Source organism: Oncorhynchus kisutch, linkage group LG6, assembly GCF_002021735.2.
Source record: "Oncorhynchus kisutch isolate 150728-3 linkage group LG6, Okis_V2, whole genome shotgun sequence".
Classification (NCBI taxonomy): domain Eukaryota; kingdom Metazoa; phylum Chordata; class Actinopteri; order Salmoniformes; family Salmonidae; genus Oncorhynchus; species Oncorhynchus kisutch.
Genome location: NC_034179.2, coordinates 32,132,684 through 32,153,924, shown reverse-complemented (window position 1 = coordinate 32,153,924; position 21,241 = coordinate 32,132,684). Strand labels below are relative to the sequence as shown.

Genomic DNA, 21,241 nt, shown 5'->3' with positions numbered 1-21,241 from the left:
TTAAATTGTTCGGCAGTCTTATGGCTTGGGGGTAAAAGCTGTTAAGGAGCCTTTTGGTCCTAGACTTGGCGCTCCGGTACCGCTTGGTGTGTTTGGAACATGATAGTTTGTTGGTGATTTGGACACCAATGAACTTGAAAATCTCGACCCACTCCACTAAAGCCCCGTCGATGTTAATTGGGGCCTGTTCGGCTGTCTCATCATTGTCGATGATCAGGCCTACCACTGTTGTGTCATCAGCAAACTTAATAATGGTGTTTAAGTCATGTTTGGCCACGCTGTCGTGGGTGAACAGGGAGTACAGGAGAGGACTAAGTACACACCCCTGAGGGGCCCCAGTGTTCAGGATCAGCAATCACAGTTTAGTGGGCTACTGATAACATTTGGTAGTTGAACAGTAGCATAGTGGTACTTCCTTTTTGCCTGTACATTTTGTGTGAATAACCATAGATTTGGAAGACGTTTTTGAGTTTCATTTTCCCTTTTACACATCTATTACAGTTAAAATGCCAAACTCCACTGTCATTTATTGTTGGTGTGTCTCAGAGAGCAGCAGCACTGACCTCCTGTCCAGACTTGGCAGAGTTCTCTGCAGATGAGTGTAGGGACTCGATCTCCCCCTCGATCATGGCTGCCTCTAAACACTCGTGCAGGTCCTTAAAGCCATTCACCTGCAGAGGGTACTGCCCGAACATCTCTGTGTTCTCAAACTTCTTTCCTGTGAGGAAGGGAACAGGAGCACAGAAATGTAAACTACATTTACAGTGGGGGAAAAAGGTATTTGATCCCCTGCTGATTTTGTACATTTGCCCACTGACAAAGAAATTATCAGTCTATAATTTTAATGGTAGGTTTATTTGAACAGTGAGAGACAGAAGAAGAAGAAAAAAATCGAGATAAACGCATGTCAATTTTTTTTACATTTATTTGCATTTTAATGAGGGAAATAAGTATTTGACCCCCTCTCAATCAGAAAGATTTCTGGCTCCCAGGTGTCTTTTGTACAGGTAACGAGCTGAGATTAGGGGCACACTCTTAAAGGGAGTGCTCCTAATCTCAGTTTGTTACCTGCATAAAAAAGACACCTTACACAGAAGCCAATCAATCAATCAGATTCCAAACTCACCTCGTGGAGTTGCAATGATCATGAGAATGGTGAGGAATCAGCCCAGAACTACACAGGAGGATCTTGTCAATGATCTCAAGGCATCTGGGACTATAGTCACCAAGAAAACAATTGGTAACACACTACGCCGTGAAGGACTGAAATCCTGCAGAACCCGCAAGGTCCCCCTGCTCAAGAAAACACATTTACATGCCCGTCTGAAGTTTGCCAATGAACATCTGAATGATTCAGAGGAGAACTGGGTGAAAGTTTTGTGGTCAGATGAGACCAAAATGGAGCTCTTTGGCATCAACTCAACTCGCCGTGTTTGGAGGAGGAGGAATGCTGCCTATGACCCCAAGAACAAGATCCCCACCGTCAAACATGGAGGTGGAAACATTATGCTTTGGGGGTGTTTTTCTGCTAAGGGGACAGGACAACTTCACTGCATCAAAGGGACGATGGACGGGGCCATGTACCGTCAAATCTTGGGTGAGAACCTCCTTCCCTCAGCCAGAGCATTGAAAATGGGTTGTGGATGGGTATTCCAGCATGACAATGACCCAAAACACACAGCCAAGGCAACAAAGGAGTGGCTCAAGAAGATGCACATTAATATCTTGGAGTGGTCTAGCCAGTCTCCAGACCTTAATCCCATAGAAAATCTGTGGAGGGAGCTGAAGGTTCGAGTTGCCAAATGTCAGCCTCGAAACCTTAATGATTTGGAGAAGATCTGCAAAGAGGAGTGGGACCAAATCCCTCCTGAGATGTGTGCAAACCTGGTGCCAACTACAAGAAACATCTGACCTCTGATTGCCAACAAGGGTTTTGCCACCAAGTACAAAGTCATGTTTTGCAGAGGGATCAAATACTTATTTCCCTCATTAAAATGAAAATCAATTTATAACATTTTTGACATGCGTTTTTTCTGGATTTTTGTTGTTGTTGTTCTGTCTCTCACTGTTCAAATAAACCTACCATTCAAATTATAGACGGGTAATTTCTTTGTCAGTGGGCAAACGTACAAAATCAGCAGGGGATCAAATACTTTCCCCCCTCACTGTATGTACCTCACAATAAAAGTTGTGGCCATACCCAACAACTAATTAAAGAAGCACTGGGATTTGGTAGTCAGTTGAACCCGATTATGCAGTACTATTCCTCCATGGCCTAGCCCTAGCTTGCGAGCACGTGCCATATGGGGAGGCTAGGGAGAAAGTGGCCCAGGCGTGTGAGAGAGGAGAGACCCATTTCACACTAATTTATCAGCCAGGCCTGGTTTCAAATAGGATTTGTTTAGTTTCAAATACTTAAAGCATTTGATTGAGCCTGCCTGGGATGCCAGATGGGCAGGGTTTATACCTTTTCCATTGGTCCATTGCGCCAGGCAAGCTCAACCAAACAAATAACATTTGAACCCAGATGTTGCCATCACATCCACTAACTGACTGCATACAGCACAGACCCTCAGCTGACCCACTGCGCTGACTACAGCACCTGAGTGCTGACTGACCAGAAAAAAAACAGAACCCAGGGAGTGGAGAGGGAAAGCTAGCGGACATGCTAATGAGACATTAAGGTCATAAGAACAGCAGAAGCTGCCTTGCTGGTCCAGCTTTGTGTCTGGCGGTTCTGAGCCAGTATTGTCATGCATAATTAGCACAATGTCAATCAGACGTCAAGGTCCTCCAGGATCAATGCACTGCAGCCCCGGTACTTTCACATGTGCCACATCTCATTAAAGATGACCACCAGGATCTTAAGCACAACAAATTCGTAACATATTTCTTTAGTCGAAGCTGACATATGGCATTGTGTTAAGATGGATCATTTAGCTATTTGATTTGGAATTTTAGGAGCCCTTTACGTATACAAAAAATATATATAACATTCCTAAATGGCAAAAAGGACAGTCAAAAAAATAAATGATAAGAATCAAGGTTTTGAAGTGTCTGTCCTATATCAAGGAGATATTTAACCCCTTTTTTGGGGTAGGCACAAAACTACCTTCATACTTCCATACATTTTTTAAACCTGTACCGGTCACCTTCAGACGATTCTTGTGACACTTGTGTGAGAACAGCATCGTGTTCATGAGAGTGGTCATAATAGTTTGTAGGTCAAACTGTTCGGACGCTACAGACATTTGTGAGAAGACCGATTTCTGGGACAAACATATCATACGAAATCGATGACCTAGTACACAATTTGATGGGGACCACCTTTGGCTCGTGAGCACCACTTTCAAAACTACTGTCTGAAATTATACAAACGTTTGAGAGTGCATCTTTAAAACAAGGTCACCTTTCATTACCGGGGGCAAGGACTCTCTCTCTCTCATTGCTGCTACAGACGGCTGAGCCTCATCTCTCAATCCCTCTCCAGTCATCTATCCTCCTACACCAGGGGTGTTCTAACATGTTTGCTTCCCTCTCTTACCTTCCAGAACCCCCACAGCCTGGAAGCGGCCATAGAACAGCTCAACCATCGGGTTCTTTGGTTTCTCACCCTCTCTGGGAACGGAAAGAGGTCAGAGTCAAAACACACACTCATTGGGGTGTCACAGTGCGCGCATGCACACACACCCACGTGGAAGAGGATGTTTAGGCCTCTAAGCTATATGAATAATGATCCTAGCCCCTTTTGCACAGGTACCTTCATAAAATGGTTACTAAAGTCACTACGGTACATACTGTATGAAAACACAGAGAGGGCATGTGTCCCATTGTCCCCTAGGAGAATGAATCACAGCGTGTGTGTGTGTTTCATGTGCTTTTTTGACAAATCATGTGTGAGACATTAGCGAGATGTTTTTCCATACCTGTCCTCCTCTGCCTTCATCTGGAAGGCATCCTCCAACCAGTCCAACAGCTTATGTGTAAACTCACTGACATCCTGCTGTTCCGGGAACACAGAGAGAAACAGACCAATTACAACACTACTTACAAGCAGCACACAAAGACAAACCAATTAGAAAGCTGCTTTCAGGGCACAACATAGAGACCAGACAATTAGAACAATGCTTTAAGGGCAACTGTGAGGAGTGAAGAGTTTACACAGGCTCCAACTATGCCCAGCAGCACAGGTCCAATCACTTAAAATCACTGTAGAATATAATAGGCCTAGAACTCCTAGACCTGGAGAATTTAGCCAAGGTTTAAAACATGGAAAGGAGGTAAGTGGGATTATACTGAGGGACTCGTAAATTGCTAAATTTACCAGTTGGTCAAATTTACCAGTTGGGTCAAATCTAATCGTTAGGCTTCAAAAGCAACCAACAGCCCAGAGGATCCTTTACAGACGTCCATTGCGCCCTCTGATTGGGGTCAACGCTTCTCTAACCCCAGACACACGAAGGGGCAAGAGCAGAGCGTACTGCAGACATTACTGATGAGTACAGTGGTCAGATGGCCGACCTCACAGGACCTTAACAGAAACATTAGCTCATCGTTACCAGGTTTTGGGGGGCAGATACTGAACAGTTTTGGGACTGTGTCATATTACTATTACATTACAGCATATTAGCATAAAGGAGCTAATCGTGGTCTAGGGATTAACATTATAGACAAGCGTGGTTGATGGTGTCAGGGGGACAGGGGAGGGCCTGGTGTTCCAACTTCCACTGGGCCTTGTTACCCTTGCTGACTCAGCCAAATAGTTAAGGGAGGGGTCAGTCCTCTGCCAAAGAGACAAGGGACAATGGGAAGGTAGGAGAGAATTCTAATCATGCATTTACCAACTGACAAAACAATGGTATCTTGGTCACTTAAAAAAGACATACATATCTGATATACACTATATACACAAAGTAAGTGGACACCCCTTCAAATGAGTGGATTTGGCTATTTCAGCCACACCCTTTGCCGACAGGTGTATAAAATCAAGCACACAGCCATGCAATCTCCAAAGACAAGCATTGGCAGTTGATAGAAGCCACAATCGGCAATACTCAAGCTGACCTAGCACCCACCCACCAAATGGCAGTAGAATGGCCTTTCTGAAGAGCTCAGTGACATTCAACACGGCACGGTCATAGAATGCCACCTTCACAACAATTTAGTTGGTCAGATGTCTGCCCTGCTAGAGCTGCCCCGGTCAACTGTAAGTGCTGTTATTGTGAAGTGGAAACATCTAGGAGCAACAACGTCTCAGTCGCGAAGTGGTAGACCACACAAGCTCACAGAACAGGACTGCTGAAGTGTGTTGCAACCACACTCACTAACGAGTTCCAAACTGCCTCTGGAAGCAACTTCAGCACAAGAACTGTTCGTCAGTAGCTTCATGAAATGGGTTTCCATGACCGAGCAGCTGCCTAAGATAACTATGTGCAATGCCAAGCGTTGGCTAAAGTGGTGTAAAGCTTGCCACTATTGGACTCTGGAGCAGTGGAAGCACGTTCTCTGGAGTGATCAATCACGCTTCACCACAGGGCAGTGTGATGGACGAATCTGGGTTTGGTGGATGTCAGGAGAACCTGCACCAATGCATAGTGCCAACTGTAAATTTTGATGGAGGAATAATGATCTGTTTTTGAAATTTTCATGGTTTCAGGATAGGCCCCTTAGTTCAAGTGAAGGGAAATCTTAATGCTACAGTATACAATGGAATTCTAGACAATAATGTGTTTCCAGATTTGTGGCAGCAGTTTGGGGAAGGCTCCTTCCTGTTTCAGCATGACAATGCCCCCGTGCACAAAGTGAAGTCCAATGGTTTGTCGAGATCGGTGTGGAAGAACTTTGCTGGCCTGCACAGAGCCCTGACCTCAACCCCATTGAACACCTTTGGGATGAATTGGAACTCCAACTGCTTGTGGTTGAATGGAAGCAAGTCCCCACAGCAATATTTCAACAACTAGTGGAAAGTTATATCATTAACTCCATGTTAATGCCCATGATTTTGGAATGAGATGTTCGAAGAGCAGGTGTCCACATACTTTTGGCAATGTAGTGTACATTAGACATTGTTCTACTGAAGTAGAATAATCACATTAAATTGATTGCTCAATAAGAGCATTTGCTCCAGTCAGACATTTATTTTACAGCAAGCCCCTGTAGCCCTGTCCATGTACCCCATAGTTACACTTGCTGGATCAAATAATACACAGAATTTGATCACACCAGATGTCTGGATGACTATGCATGGCATAGCTGGCTTCATAAATCATTTTGTCTTGCCTTGCCACTGTGCTGTTGCTTGCTTTTTGAGGGGTCTAGGCTGGGTTACTGTAAAGCACTTTGTGACAACGGTTTATGTAAAAAAGGCATTATAAATACATTTGAAGGGTAGAGTGATAGCTAGGAGGTTTACCTGCTGAGACTCGCTGGACTTGAAGGCGTCCTTGAGGATCTCCACAGCACGCGATGGGTCCACGTACTTCCTCTTAGAACCCACCATGAGTGAGAAAAGGTTTCTCAGCTCCTGCATGAAGGGCAGGTTCCTGTGCTCCTAAGGAACGACAACAGGAACAACACACACAGGGACGTTAGTTACCATGACAACTCGCCTTCTAGAGTAAGGGAATAATGGTTTCCAAATCACAGTCATATTCCAGTTAATGTTAACCATCTTTCAGACCGTAGAGACTGCATTGAGAAGTAATACTATTATAATATGTTCACATTCAGTGCTTTATGATGGTGGTAATGTGCCTATCAAAATATGAAGAACGGGTATATTCCCAGTTTATGCGAGGGAATGTGTTTTTCTGTTGGATCCTAGCGATGCTTAGCTGACCCAGTAAATCTGAGCTGGTGCGAGATGTGACAACCAGAGGGTGTCCTCCACTGCTCTATATACAGTAGGACACTGACTGGATGGCTGCACCACAACTACTGGCAATGAATCAATGAGTTATAAATTACACACTAAGCCTATGGTAGATGTTAAAAGCAAAGAGCAAAGCCTTGCTTCGAAGTCGAGCCTTGAAAATAGCAGATTAAAAGAAAAGTGGAGCAAGGTTCTCTCGGTGCTCAAGGCTATTGATGACAGGTTAGGGTCCAAGCCCTAAAAGGAATGAGTATGGGAGCCCTTCTGTTGAAAAACAATTTTAAAAAAGGGTCAATATTAGCATTTGCCCCTCGAGACGTCGTAGCAACAACATAGCCAGAAACTCTTCCTCAAAATAGTCTGAATTTCTCAAGTCAAAAAATGTGCAGGAAAACTAGTCTTCTCTCTTTGAATGAAAACAAACACTTAATGTTCCACTCCTACTAGGAGTAGTACTGTTGACCGATCACCGAAGAAGGAGGGTAGACTTTGGCTACTTCGACTTGCCTCCAAAAGTTTTTTTTGCACGAACAGCATGAAAAAAAACCTGCCCCGAAGACCATGACGAACAAAAACATCAAGATTTCGGGCATAATGCGCAAATTGTTTAGTCTGTCGCTATATGGCAACAGCAGCAGAGGCTTATCCCAGATTAGTGGATGTGTGCTAACCACTAACCCTATGGCGTGCTCCATGGGAAGCGGGTGGGAGCAACGTGCTGTGCAGATAAGATCGCAGTTGTGGAAACCAATGAGGAAAAGACTGCAGCTGCTACAGAGAGAGGGGGGGGTGCTAAATAGACAGGGCAGTCAGGGGGAGCGTGAACCACCGGAACCTGAGGGGAAATCAGATCATGCTGCAACCAAATAGAGATGTTGCACAGTGAGGGTATTTACAACCCAGAGAGTCGAGCCTCTCTTCAGAGGGCCACTGCCCAGCTCAGAGGCTAACAGGAATGATAGCTGTCCAGCTGAGGGCCATGGATCTCAAAGTCAGGAGAGAGCTAACCAGACCTTTCCCCAGCTATCGCCTATAGGGTTTAACATATGTTCCTAACAGAAGGGGAGTTTTTCAGTGCCACTATCTCTGTAGCGTATTAGTCTGGGGGATTTGACCTAAGCTTCACTGCTGAGAGTTGATATGAGTTGTCTGGGTGAGTGGAGGACGATAGGTGGTTCACCTTCTGGTTGCGAGGCAGGTCCTGGACTCTGGCAGGAGGAGAGTAATACAGCACCAGCCTCTGGAACTCCAGTAGGTTGAACAGAGACTAGAAACAAACAGATAGAAACCAGTCAGCTTTCTTGAATAACATTAATTTAGCTTTGAACCAGCACTAAACATTTGTGCACTATCAAAAGAGAGCATGCATGTTGCTGTACAGTGAGGTAGTCAACAGCTGTTTTACACTATGGATGTTATCACACTGTTGCTGCTAGCTGGAATGCTGTATGGGTATGATGGATTACAGAAGAATGTTAGCGTTCCAAGTTACGAACCAAACTTCCATATCTTTTGAAAAAAATATTAAATAATTAGTAAAGGAGAATGATTAGTGGAGTTGTCACTTCATTTTATCACCTTCTTTCATTGAATCTCTAATTGTGGTTAGAGACCAAACACAGGCAGACAGGGACCATGTGACGGTGTATCCAGTGTTCATTCAGAATATTTCAGCTCACTTTACCCTCTACTAGGGGGTCTATACATTAACAACGTAATCCATACCGTATGACGGGGAGGGCTAGTCTTTCCAAGTCTCTCTAGAAAGAGCTCTACATATATGTCAAGGCCTATATTGAATACATTACATTGATTTAGGATGTTTAGCAGAGTCAAAATGGAGGGTGTGTGTTTATCCCCACCTGGATGACGGCGCTGAACCAGCAGGTGTTGCCCACGTTCTTGAGCCCGACGGGGCAGTTCTCCATCCTTTTCCTGTCGTGAGGGTTGGGCGAGTCACTCCACACCTCCGTGTGTGTCCGCTTCAGGCTCGCCTTGTTCTCCGCTATGCTGGCCTCCAGAACTCTGCAAAGAGTACAACAAGTTAAAGAAAGCACTTTCATCAAAAGGATATTTTATTATTTCAAAGCCCTAACATGAATAAAGCACACTAGCGAAACTGCACAGCAACTTGCTCAGTCTGATCCCCTCAAATGCGCAGATCATTGACATTTTTCCACTCAAACACTCCAACTCCCTGAATGCTCCTCCTCTCCCCTTAGCCCAGCTGATGGCATGACGGTGGTGTACCTGCTGATGGCTTGCTCCTCGTCGGTGATGCCAGTCTCCCTGAAGGCCCGGCTGGACTCCTCCAGGCTGAGAGCGATAGCCCTCTGGAGGTCATCCTTATCATCACCAGTCAGGTCAATCACGTCTAAAGCAACACATACGTACAACTTCTTACTTGCATACACACATATACATACTTACATTACTTAGACCTTCTTCATAACATAACTCAAGTTTTTCACACCAATCTTCCCCTGACATCAATGCACGATTTACGCTTAAAGTTAAGTACTCCAAGTTCAAATCCCACCCTTACTGATTTTATAATCCCAGTCATGCTGCGGTGTTTCACAGACAGGAAAGGGCAGACAATATCCTTTTTTTTTGCCCAGCTTAAAAGACCACAAAGAGAAGAGGAGAGCTTAAAATTTGGTGCAGTAGCCTATAATATTAAACAAACCTATAAAAAGACTAAGGTGAGTCATCATCACAGTAGTAAATAGAGCAAAAGGTTCTCCCCTCCTCTCAGACAACTCTCAATTCTATTGACTGGGTTAAATTATAGGTCACGTGTCAAACTCATTCCACAGAGGGCCGAGTGTCTGCTGGTTTTCGCTCCACCCTCATACTCGATTGATGAATTAAGGTCACTAATTAGTAAGGAACTCCCCTCACCTGGTTGTCTAGCTATTAACTGAAAGAAAAAACTAAAACCTGCAGACACTCTGCCCTCCGTGGAAGGAGTTTGACACCCCTGTTATAGGTTGTTTTCCTTATTTGACACATATCCAAAGGAGTGAGTAAGTTCATTAATCAGGCCATTCCTGCATGAAAGTCAAAAGGGGCGTATCAGGATATGGTGTTCCCGAACAGAGAAGGATATGGTGTTCCCGAACAGAGAAGGATATGGTGTTCCCGAACAGAGAAGGATATGGTGTTCCCGAACAGAGAAGGATATGCCTCTGCAGTAAAGGCAGGACTTCTCGTGCCCATCTCAGAAAATTCCACAGAGATGACATCACTTAATTTCAACAAAGTAACCCCTTGTCTCACATGAGAACCAGGAGGCATCCTACTAAAAGCCATCCCACAGACCTTTATACAATGCTAAGTGCTTACTTCGAGCTTCAATACGAAACTAAATGGGAAAGATTTGCAAAATATGATCAAATATAAATTAGGGGAGACAGTAATGTTAATCATTCACATAGTGCATTCAGAAAGAATTCAGAACCCTCGACTTTTTCCACATTGTTATGTTACAGCCTTATTATAAAATGTATTAAATAAAATAAAAAATCCTCATCAAACATCACAATACCCCATAAAAACACAGTGAACTCAGGTTTTTATAAATGTTTGCACACACCCAAAAATGAATTACCTTACATAAGTATTCAGACCCTTTGCAAGGAGACTCGAAAGTGAGCTCAGGTACATCCTGTTTCCATTGATCATGCTTGAGTGGCTTCTACAATTCAATTGATTGATTTGGAAAGGCACACACCGGTCTATAAGTCCCAGAGACATGGCTTGGATTTGGCTCTGACATGCACTGAGGTCGAAGGAATTGTCCACAGAGCTCCGAGACAGGTATTGTGTTGAGGCACAGATCTGGTGAAGGGTACCAAAAAATGTCTGAAGCATTGACGGTCCCCAAGAACACACTGGCCTCCTTCACTCTTAAAATGGAAGAAGTTTGGAACCACCAAGATTCTCCCTAGAACTAGCTGCCCGGCCAAACTGAGCAGTCGGGGGAGAAGGGCCTTGGTCAGGGAGGTGACAAAGAACCTGATGGTCACTCTGGAGTTCGCTAAAAAAAGGCACCTAAAGGACTCAGACCATAAGAAACAAGATTCTCTGGTCTGATGAAACCAATATTGAACTCTTTGGGCTAAATGCCAAGTGTCATGTCTGGTGGAAACCTGGCACCATCCTCACGGTGAAGCATGGTGGTGGCAGCATCATCCTGTGGGGATGTTTTTCAGTGGCAGGGACTGGGAGACTAGTCAGGATGGAGGGTAAGATGAACGGAGAAAAGTACAGAGAGATCCTTGATGAAAACCTGCTCCAGAGCGCTCAGGAACTCAGACTGTTGGAAGGTTCACCTTCCAACTGGACAATGACCCTTAGCACACAGACAAGACAACGCAGGAGTGGCTTCGGGACAATTCTCAATGTCCTTGAGTGGCTCAGCCCGGACTTGAACCCGATCAAACATCTGAAATTAGCTGTGCATAACGCTCCCCATCTAACCTGACAGAACTTGAGAGGATCTGCAGAGAAGAATGGGAGAACCCCCCCCCCAAAAAAAATAAAGGTGTGCCAAGCTTGTAGCGTCATACCCAAGAAGACTCAAGGCTGTAATTGCTGCCAAAGTCGCTTCAACAAAGTACTGAGTAAAGGGTCTGAATACTTACGTAAATGTGTTTTTTTATTTTGTATTCATTTGCAAAAAAATCAAATAAACTGTTTTTGCTTTGTTGTTAACAGGTATCGTATGTAGATTGATAAGGGATTTAAAAAAAATCCATTTAAGAATAAGGCTGTAACATAACAAAATGTGGAAAAAGTCAAGGGGTCTGAATACTTTCCGAATGCATTGTATATAATGGGTTTGAGGCCTACAGATTTTTTCTTATGCACACACCAGAGATGAGGTAGGTAGTGGTACTCACTGGTATCTCCCTGGCTAGGGACTGCCCCGGGCAGTGCTGGGTGAGGTAAGTACTCACTAGTGTCTGCCTGGCTGCCCACGCTGATGTATCTGTCGTTGCCCACCTGGGTGGTCTGGTAGTAGGTAGCCTCATCCTGCTGGGGCACCTTGGCATTCTTCTCTGTCAGAAAGGCCACCGCCTCCGCCAGGTCTCCATTACTGACCTGCAGGGATAGCAGGGTTAGAGCTCTACTGTCAGACTGGTTTAGATGTAGACTGTCAACACTTACTCTGGGATATCAATAAAGCTGATGAATTGGGTGAAAATAAGCAATTTCCAGAACTCCCACTAGAGATTTCAGAACATAAAATTGGTAACATTTCAAATTGTGTCAAACCATTTTGAAATGCATCCCTGAAAATCAATATCCGCTATATGGTCTGGCTGTATCAGTCAGTCAGCCAGACCATATAATGGTATCTATGTGCTCCCCATATTGTACAGTCATCCTTTTAGCTATATGCCGAAGTATGCTGCAGAGCTGTCTGATTAAATCATTTTACTCGTTCTTCAAAGTAGATAAGGCATACTTTCACAAACTGTCTTGATCCCCCTCGTTGCGGTCTATGCGGTCTGTATGCATCTAGCCCGATGACTGTACGATCTAGCCTAAGGTAGCAGGCGTAAAAGTGTAACCGTCCAGAGATCTGTATAGAATGTCTCCGCCCTACCAATGGGGGGAGTCGTCCAAAAGGAAGGAGACAAACTTAGGTCCAAATTAAGCAAATATAAATTTATTGGGCTTATTTTGGACAGAGAAACCACTAGCTTTGCCTCTTCCCCTCTAATCTGTCACTCTGTCCGAGCCTGAAAAAAGTTAAGTAGTTAATTACCACGTTTCTGTGCTGAACTAGGTTGGATATTTGCTAAATGAAAACTACAACTCCTTTCAGCCTAGCGTCCCATAGTTCTTGACTTCTCTAGTGAATGATTTGATTTATCTCTAAGAAACAGCATGTTCGGCTCACAAAAAAACTAAAAACGAAATGGAATTTGAGTAATTTGTTTTTTCCAGTTACTAAACAACCAACACATTTTACTTAAATCGTTCAGCACTACAGACTAAATACAACAGCTTGATCAACACTCAGACATTGTAAATTGAGAAATCTAACAAGATCTCGCAATTTGACATCACTGCACCCGTACCGCAGGGCCTTGTGTGAGTGTTACCTGCAGGGCCTGCTGGAGCAGCTGGACGTCTGTGGTGCCTGTGACCTCCCTCAGCTGGTTCAGTAGAGTCTGCTGGTGCTGTCAGGAGCGAGAGACGCACACATCATCAGAGAAACAGGCAGTCAGAGATGTTGGGGGGGAAGAGGCAGAGAGATTCATAGAAAGCGAGAAGAGGACATAACAGGACAGGACACACATCACTCTCCATCACTTCACTAACTGCACTACACATCAGCAGGAAAACATAATGTCTGACTGAATCATAAGTGAACCAAGCTCGCTAGGCTGCAGAGGGTGTTGCATTGCAAGTAGACTACAATGTTTTACTGAATCCATGCAGGCCTTATCTGGACCCCTGACCGTTTCTCTAAACACCAGACAGTTAGGCTTTAGCTAGTGGAGAGGATGAGACTGCACTGTGCACTCATGTCTGCCCTGCTGTAACTGTTGCATGTCAACCCCAGCTGGGATGCAAGGGCTTACCACCACACAATGGCTGTGTCCACTAAACAATGAGCCAGTGCATTACACACACTGCCCAAGTGCACTCCAACGCTCCAAACAATGATGGAGAACACTTACTGTCAGGGCCTGAGGCTCAGGCCACTATTCTAGGTCCTAGGATCGTAGCCATAGAGGGTTGTACAGTAAGTAGGCCCTACACTGTTAAAAGTGACTGTTGTGCTGCAAAGATGTCATCATGAACGGCCCATGTTTGAGTAAAAATATATATGGGTGCGTAGTGTGTACTAGTTCTCCACTTGTGTCCACTGTGCAGCAGCTCCTTAGCAACTAGCTCCAGATATTTCACAGGGGGTTAAAAGTGAAAGAGTTTCACTCTGGTCCTGCCTGGGGCACCTGTGTTTCACAGGGCCACGAGAGAGAGGGAAAACACAGTTCACACCTCTGTTAGAGTAACTGAACATAAACAACACACCAACCAAGTCCTCCATCTCAGTCGCTCTCTCTCTCTCTGGCCCAGCTCCCATGCAGGCTAGGCAGTAAACACTACTAGGCAGTGCTCTTAGGACAGTAAGTCAAACCCAGAGACAGCTGCTAGGCCAAGTTCTCTTTGAGCCAAACAAACACAATCCACCCCATACTGGAATTCAAAAGAATCTCACTATTATTGGGTGTCTCTTAATTCTAATCATAAACTAGGTAGTTTGGATACTGGATGCTGATTGGCTAAAACAGCATTTAGCCGTGTGTATGTGACACCGTATACCATGAGGTTTGTCTTTTCAGCTTGATATCATTGCGCCTTTTCACCTTGATAAAATGGCTACATCAACAATAGCTTGACATGCCGGTGTAGAAAATGTGAGTTTAATTGAACTTGAGAGAATCCGAAACGAACATTGTGAAATAAACAAAGTGGGCACTTACCTGCATCACTGACTGTTGTGAAGAAAAATGTATACATTGTGAGTTTGGGGATACATCAAAAACGGAGCGGAACCTCATTCTACAGGGTTTTTATGGTTCACTGTTAGCTAGCTAGCTAAATCATTCTAATGTATCCTGGCAATATAACCAGTCTCTATGTAGACCTAACTAATAGCTAAGGTTATGTTGTCTTACATTTCAGGTACACAAAAGAGCCGATGGGTGTGAACATCCTCGCAACAATGTTGCCAAAGATCTTCAAAACAGCTGGCAGGTCGCAGATTTACCAACCACTGCCTCCGAACCACCATGATCCAGAAACTGTCGGATACCGGACTAGAGGCACGAGAAATAATGTATGTCAGTGGACACAGATTCTAAACCTTGCTTCAAAGTTACTGGATGCCAAATCTGGAAGCGGTGGAGCACTACACAGCAGCATCTTCCCCAGCTAAAAGAACGGCATCAATTTCCAGCGGAGCCAACAAACAATAACATGGGACAATTTATTTAATGCGTGCACAATAAATGGAAACATTCAGATCAACATTAATAAATAATTGGCGAGTGTTAGTCACTCTAGAAGTGGCGCTAATGCTTGGTATTGGCATACATTTAATGTAAGCTTGCTAGCTAGCATGTGGTTAAGAATTTTGTCCGTACTACTTCTTCAGGCAAAGTGCATTTATGAATTGACTTATTAAAGCAACATTTTCTATTTAGATTTGTAGTTCCTTGCATTACTGTGTTGCAACCGGTTTATTAAAGCGATAAGGCACCTCGAGGGTTAGTGGTATATGGCCTATATACCACGGCTACGGGCTGTATCCAGGCACTCCGTCTTGCGTTGTGAATAACAAACCACTGTCTTGTAGAAAGTGCATTTTAGTTTGGTCACGTTTATGAACACATTATATAGGCTAGCTACAAGCAGGCAGAATGTGAACGTGGGTGAGAGGGGTCAGGCCTTCTTATATTTGATTTAATTTGACCTTTATTTAATTAGGCAAGTCAGTTAAGAACAAATTCTTATTATTTTCAATGACGGCCGAGGAACAGTGGGGGTTAGAATCTAAACATGTTGCCAACTGCCTTGTTCAGGGGCAGAACGACAGATTTTCACCTTGTCAGCTTGGGGATTTGATCTTGCAACATTTAGGTTACGAGCCCAACGCTCTAACCACTAGGCTACCAGCTTCCAGTTGCCTGGAACACACCTCAACTCATCCTCATGTGGCAAGTCTAGAGCGTCTGTCTGTCTGTCGCACAAAGTCTCTCCTTACCATGAGGTCAGTGATTGACACTAGCACAGCGAGCCTTACAGGAATGAGCATTCCTAAGTGTGACAAGACCAATGAGTTTACAGGAGTAGCCTTTAGTCATGCCACCTCAAAAAGCACAAGAAAGAGGATTGACATCCACCATCTACTCGATTGTTCTGAAATAATTTCTGCAGTTAGAAACAGATAAGATCAGCATTACTGAAACATTATTTTGTCAAAATATAATTTTCTCTGAGAAATTAAGTGAATTGATTAGGTACTATTGTTACTGAAGATTATATGAATGCAGTCCATTTGTTTGCAATCAATTTGCATAATTTCTCAGAGATAACAGTTTATTTCAACAAAATAATGTTTCAGGAATGCTAATCTTATCTCATATCCAATGTGAGTGAATTTAAGCCTACATGCAACCAGGCATGAAGGCAATATACTGTTTTGAATGCTAACTGTGTGTCACTACCTAGGTGTATTGCAACTTCACAGTGCAGCAATATAAATAGCCGTATATAGTCCAATAACACGATGATGATAAACCTCCTGCTGTTCTGAACTAAGTCAATAAGAGAGTAGAATCTAAACATGTTGCCAAATCATGTCACCATCAACACTGATCAAAGGATGTGGTGCTGGATGGTAACCTGAGGGATGGTAACACCCTCAGACAAATCCCATGGCAGTGTAATACTGCTGGTAGGTAGCTAGCTACCTTACCTAAAAAGAGTTGAGTTACGTAACCAGCTGCTATGGTGTGAGGGCTATGCTGTCAGCAGCCAGCTCACTAGTACTAGGCGAGATAATTTGCTTCATATAGTTAATATTGGTTAACAACCTATTGCTCATTCTGCCCTCTAATAATTAACTAAAATTAAGAAGTAATGTTGTTGCACCTCCTCTTCCAAATCCAATTAACAAATAAGAGATAAGGTGTAATGTGACCAATGTTTTTCCATCTTACAATCAAAACACAATCAATTATGCATATCTGCATAGTTCTACTAGATACGTATTTATCAAATATGTTCTTTAACGTAACCTGTTAAACTAACCAACCCACACCCAGCAAGCTTGCAGTAATGCAGTTGCATTCACTCATCGTTGTCACTCCTGGCTGCCTGGCAGTCACTGCACGTAAACAAACATATCCCAACAGTAATTTCAGTAACGTTAGCAAACCAGACCAAGCACACAGCCTGGGTCAAGTGTCTTGCTTGCATGTTGAAAGCAATAGTGACTTGCTATTATAACCCCTCAACAGTCAATAACTGTAAATTACTTCTAACGCTTCTGACTCCTTAGCTGACTAGCTAGCTAACAATATAGCTACATTTGACGGTAGCTGCTAGCATCTGACGACAGATGATCACAGGGCAAAGACTGTCTTTACTTGAGGTAGCTAACATTTGGCCACCCAGTAACGACCAGCTTGTAATGCTGAATTGACGACATTAGCTAGTTACCCAGCTAGCTAGCCGTTGCCCTCATAGGCGTGTCACTGTTGGTAAACTTATGTTAGCGGGGCTAGCTGTAACGTTAGCAAGATAACGCGCTAGCTAACTTGCTGACAATGTAGATAGGTCTAGATACCTAATTAGCTACTGTAGTTGTATACCGATCTGCCTTCGTGATTTCTTTGACAAGGCAATGGGATTATTTAACGATGCATGTTGTTTGTAAATACTTTCAGGGACTGTACAATCGATTGAGAAAATATCAAAGGATCTGACGCCACACTTGGGAACAAACATCAAGCTAACTTTCTCTGGCAGTTTTGCTAGCTAGCAACCAGGCTGAGAAGGAAAACATTGCCACTACGATGCACCTACCTTCTGAGAATGCTGTTGGAGGACATTCTGCTCCACGGTCATGGCCGGTTGAGAATTAAACGAAAATAGTTTCAACAAAGGTAAAAAATATTTAAAAAAATACCTAGTTATATCCAAGTTAAATGAAATAACAGTTAATATGTCCCCCAGTTAACCAACACGATAGCGGGCGCCATGGGAAATGCAGGCATGGAGGAAAAATAAATGCAGCTGGCAAGCGATCGCTTTTCTGTTCTCGATTAGTATTGCCTTGTTGGACTGCATTTACGTCACTGATCTAGTTTTAGAATTACGTAATGAACAACTTTCAGTTCTGTATTCTTGCATACTTTCCCTTTTCATTTCTTCCTATACGAAACCAATCATTTTGGTTTGGATTTAGTTTAATAACATGTCAGCTTCACTATTAAAGGTTTGAACATATTTGTGTCTTGTGTGATTACCAATGACTATGAATAAGGGTAATAATGTGGGTTATATAATATAATAACTATTTTTCCCAAAGAGAGAAAGACAGCCTTGATACAATGTGTGTATTTTCTAGATTACACTTTAATGCCTTAAATGTGTGGTGTAAGGTTAGGGACCAACTCAAGTCAATTTCTAATAGCAATGTATTAACAATTAAACAGAGCCCACATTAAATATATTTGCAAATCACACAAAAATGTAGTTAACAAAATCATGTAACATGTTTATTATATTCATTTTCATGAAGAAAATAGTATCTCCCTTCAGTTGGTAGTGTCATACTTTCCCACTGGTTCTTCAGTGTTCCCAATCTTGGTGGAGGGCTTTGAATGAAGTTTGAGGTTATCAGCAAGTAGGAATGGGTTATTAAGGTGGCAGCTCTGAAAAGCACATCACAAAGGAGAGGAGAGAGAGAAAGAATTAGCTACTGGTGCTTTCAGACTACTGCATATAGCTATCTATTCGAACAGTAGGGCTTTTGAGACACTGAGTGGGCTGAGCTGTGTGGTAAGCCTCCTCCTCCTGCTCAGAGTGATGCTGTGACCTGAGTGGGATGAAGGTGCTGAAAGTGCTGTACTTCTACATAACAGAGAACATGTAGCCCTGCCAGATACATGACCATAGGATCAACTTATGAGGATTTATTAATTACAATGATAAGAATTGCTAACTAGAATTTCTCTTTCTTTCTCTTCATGTAATGTAGCACATATTGTTATGGTCTATATGTATGGTGGAAAAATATACAAATGCATGATGGTTTCTGGATAGCCCAGAGGAAATATACTAGAGGGTTTACCTGAGGGGCACATTTAGGGCTTGGTGCAGGTTTGTCTGAGCTTTGGATGGAGAAGTCAGAGGAGAATCGGGAATGCTGAAGTACGGCTGCCATTTCTGCATCCACGCTTACCTCTATGTCTGTCTGTAGGGATCAAGCAGAAACACAAAACACAGCTCTTCAGAGGCAAAACGCAGGTCCAGAAAGGGAGAAGAGGAATACTTGCCAGCTTTTTAATAGGGGAATAGGTTTGGTGACAAATTACTTGGACACACCTCAAAACAATGATACATGTCAAACTTGAGTAGGTCGGGATGGTCAGGGACCGTTCCTTTGTAAGCCACAACTGCGTCGCTCTGCTTTCTATTTTTGGGCAACTTGAAGAGGCGGTAAGTTGCAGAGGTGTGTGTGATGCCACCTGTGGGGAACAAGAAAACAAAGAAACAGATGTTTTGATCTGATAGTTGGTAATGGAAGTGGTTGAAATTAAACAATATATTCATTTGTTCTCACCCAATCATGTTTCAGAATAATGCTCAAGAGAGATGGTAACAGAGAACGGAACTGTTGAACCTTGCTAGACATTGAAGTCTACCTTCATCTCATTGTCCTATTCATGAGATCATTGAGAGGCAGACATTAATGTGCCATCTTACTTGCTTTCTTCTGTAGCTCACTATTGTGGACTATGATGTGGCTTGCAGTGAGAAGGTATGGAGTACTAAAGCCCACCTCGTGCACTAGAGAGATCAGGTCTCGCCAGTAGAGGGCACCACTCAAGCCTTCACCTGTCACAACACAGAAAACATGACATTAGATTAACAATTCCCAACCAACTCAAACCCCCTCCACTGCTATGTTGTTGATATTTTAATGTATCTAGAACAGTGTGTTATTGGGTCTCGCATTGGCTCCACATCATTATTCCTGTCAGATAGCATACATTCAACTTTTAACTCTGTCAACTGTCACAAAGCAAGCATTCTTACCCCACAGAACTGGGTCTTGTTTCAAATGTTCCGGAACAGCCTTGCTGGAATATATGTCACTAAAGTAAAGTTCCCCACCCTCCTGTAAATACATAGGATTTGACATGAATTAAACATTTTACAATCTATAAAACCTATCAGAGTTCTGACAAGAAGGCTCAAGAGACAATCAAAATACTATATTGTTGTATGAAGATCATGTGATATACTATGAGGGAATAGTTTTATTATTTTATTTTGGTCATGTATTTTGGTGCTAATCTTTACAAAAATAAATGTTTTACAATGTTGTAGGTGAAGGTAAATCAAACCACATCCTCATAAGTAAAATTTCATTGTTTCTCCAGCAGATGGCAATAGAGTATCAGCAGATGGCAATAGAGTATCTGATTTCACACTGCGTGTTGCATAACGATAGGTTCACATACCGACAAAGATAAATGAGGAAAAGCAAATGATTCATGAAAATGATGCCACTTTGTAAATCAAGTAGCTTTTAAAATCACATAGTCTTGTTTCCAATTTTCAGCATTGCTACTTAATCAATATTTTATATATTTATGTGAGGCATGCAGCATGCTGCTGAGGTATTGGCTGACCACCAGAGAGTGTGAAGGTTACCTTGAGCACTCTGAAAGCCTCCCTGAGAACCGGCTTCTTGTCAGGACACAGACACATGGCACAGTTTGACCTACAGACAGACAGACAGACAGGCAGGAAGACGGCAGAGACATCAGTTAGTCAGGGTATTTGGGAACCGATCAGGTCACCAATCAGGGAACAAATTGATAAATCAATCTGTGAACCAATCAGTGAATAAATGGTAAATAGATAAGGCATTTTCCCTTAACAGACTATTAGCTCAAAGGAGATGGAGAGGAGGGATTGTCATTGGAAATGTGTTGTGTGGGATTTTCTTCAGTAAGACACTCACTCGAAAAGATCCCCAGCAGAAAGCAAGCCTAAGGGTGTTGAAGGAAGGAACAGCTTTACTCACACCAGAACATCCAGCGAACCACTCTGTATTCCCGTCTCATTCAGTTTTTCTATGTAACCCTGCACAAATATGGTGTTGGGCTTCTCGTAGCCATACTTCTGCTGGTGGTACTGGACATATTTGCGTGATGCCAGGATCTGGGTTTAGGATACATAGTATGAAAATCACTTGTGATCCACAGTTTTTTTTGTGATAAGATATTAGGTAGGGAATTCCCACAAAATATATTATGCGGCACGGTAAGCCTACCAGTTCTGCTGTCATGTCAATGCCGATGACATGACCGCTCTGGCCCACTAGTTTACTGAGAATGAAGCAGTCTCTGCCAGAGCCACTGCCCAGATCCAGCACCTTACAGCCCTGTAGCTTCTCAGGAACAACCAGCCCACAACCAGAGTATCTGCAGAACAGCACAGTAGCACCCATGATAGTAGATACTAATGCATTGAAGGTGCATTCTTACTGAGAGTGAACAATGCTGGTGCAATGCAAATATAGTATTGATGCTTTTCACATAG

The 21,241-nt window shown here is 43.2% G+C and overlaps 2 protein-coding genes across 9 annotated transcripts in view; both read right to left on the bottom strand.

Annotated features, from left to right (window-relative positions):
• The window catches only part of LOC109892715 (ubiquitin carboxyl-terminal hydrolase 25), a 49,296-nt gene extending 31,595 nt beyond the window's left edge, over positions 1–17,701 (bottom strand). For 4 of the 8 annotated variants that reach the window (XM_020485448.2, XM_020485453.2, XM_020485450.2 and 1 more), the window contains exons 1-10: positions 17,489–17,664; positions 12,991–13,068; positions 11,779–11,980; positions 9,122–9,245; positions 8,734–8,896; positions 8,052–8,138; positions 6,413–6,550; positions 3,927–4,003; positions 3,545–3,618; positions 564–718 (exon numbers count right to left, since the gene is read on the bottom strand). In XM_020485448.2, the coding sequence (XP_020341037.1) occupies positions 564–718; positions 3,545–3,618; positions 3,927–4,003; positions 6,413–6,550; positions 8,052–8,138; positions 8,734–8,896; positions 9,122–9,245; positions 11,779–11,980; positions 12,991–13,068; positions 17,489–17,530 (1,140 nt within the window). In that variant the 5' untranslated portion in view covers positions 17,531–17,664. Of the gene's footprint in view, positions 1–563; positions 719–3,544; positions 3,619–3,926; positions 4,004–6,412; positions 6,551–8,051; positions 8,139–8,733; positions 8,897–9,121; positions 9,246–11,778; positions 11,981–12,990; positions 13,069–17,488 lie in introns of all 8 variants that reach the window. The other 4 variants (XM_020485449.2, XM_020485451.2, XM_020485455.2 and 1 more) reach the window with 4 other exon arrangements.
• A 469-nt stretch (positions 17,702–18,170) lies between these two features.
• Positions 18,171–21,173, bottom strand: LOC109892714 (arsenite methyltransferase-like). The gene is made up of 8 exons (XM_031826621.1): positions 20,973–21,173; positions 20,724–20,860; positions 20,348–20,417; positions 19,727–19,808; positions 19,394–19,525; positions 19,013–19,155; positions 18,759–18,881; positions 18,171–18,339 (listed from the first exon to the last, which is right to left on the bottom strand). Exons 1-8 carry the CDS (start codon positions 21,147–21,149, stop codon positions 18,223–18,225), a joined length of 981 nt encoding a protein of 326 aa, XP_031682481.1. The 5' UTR covers positions 21,150–21,173; the 3' UTR covers positions 18,171–18,222.
• Between the last annotated feature and the right edge of the window lie 68 nt (positions 21,174–21,241).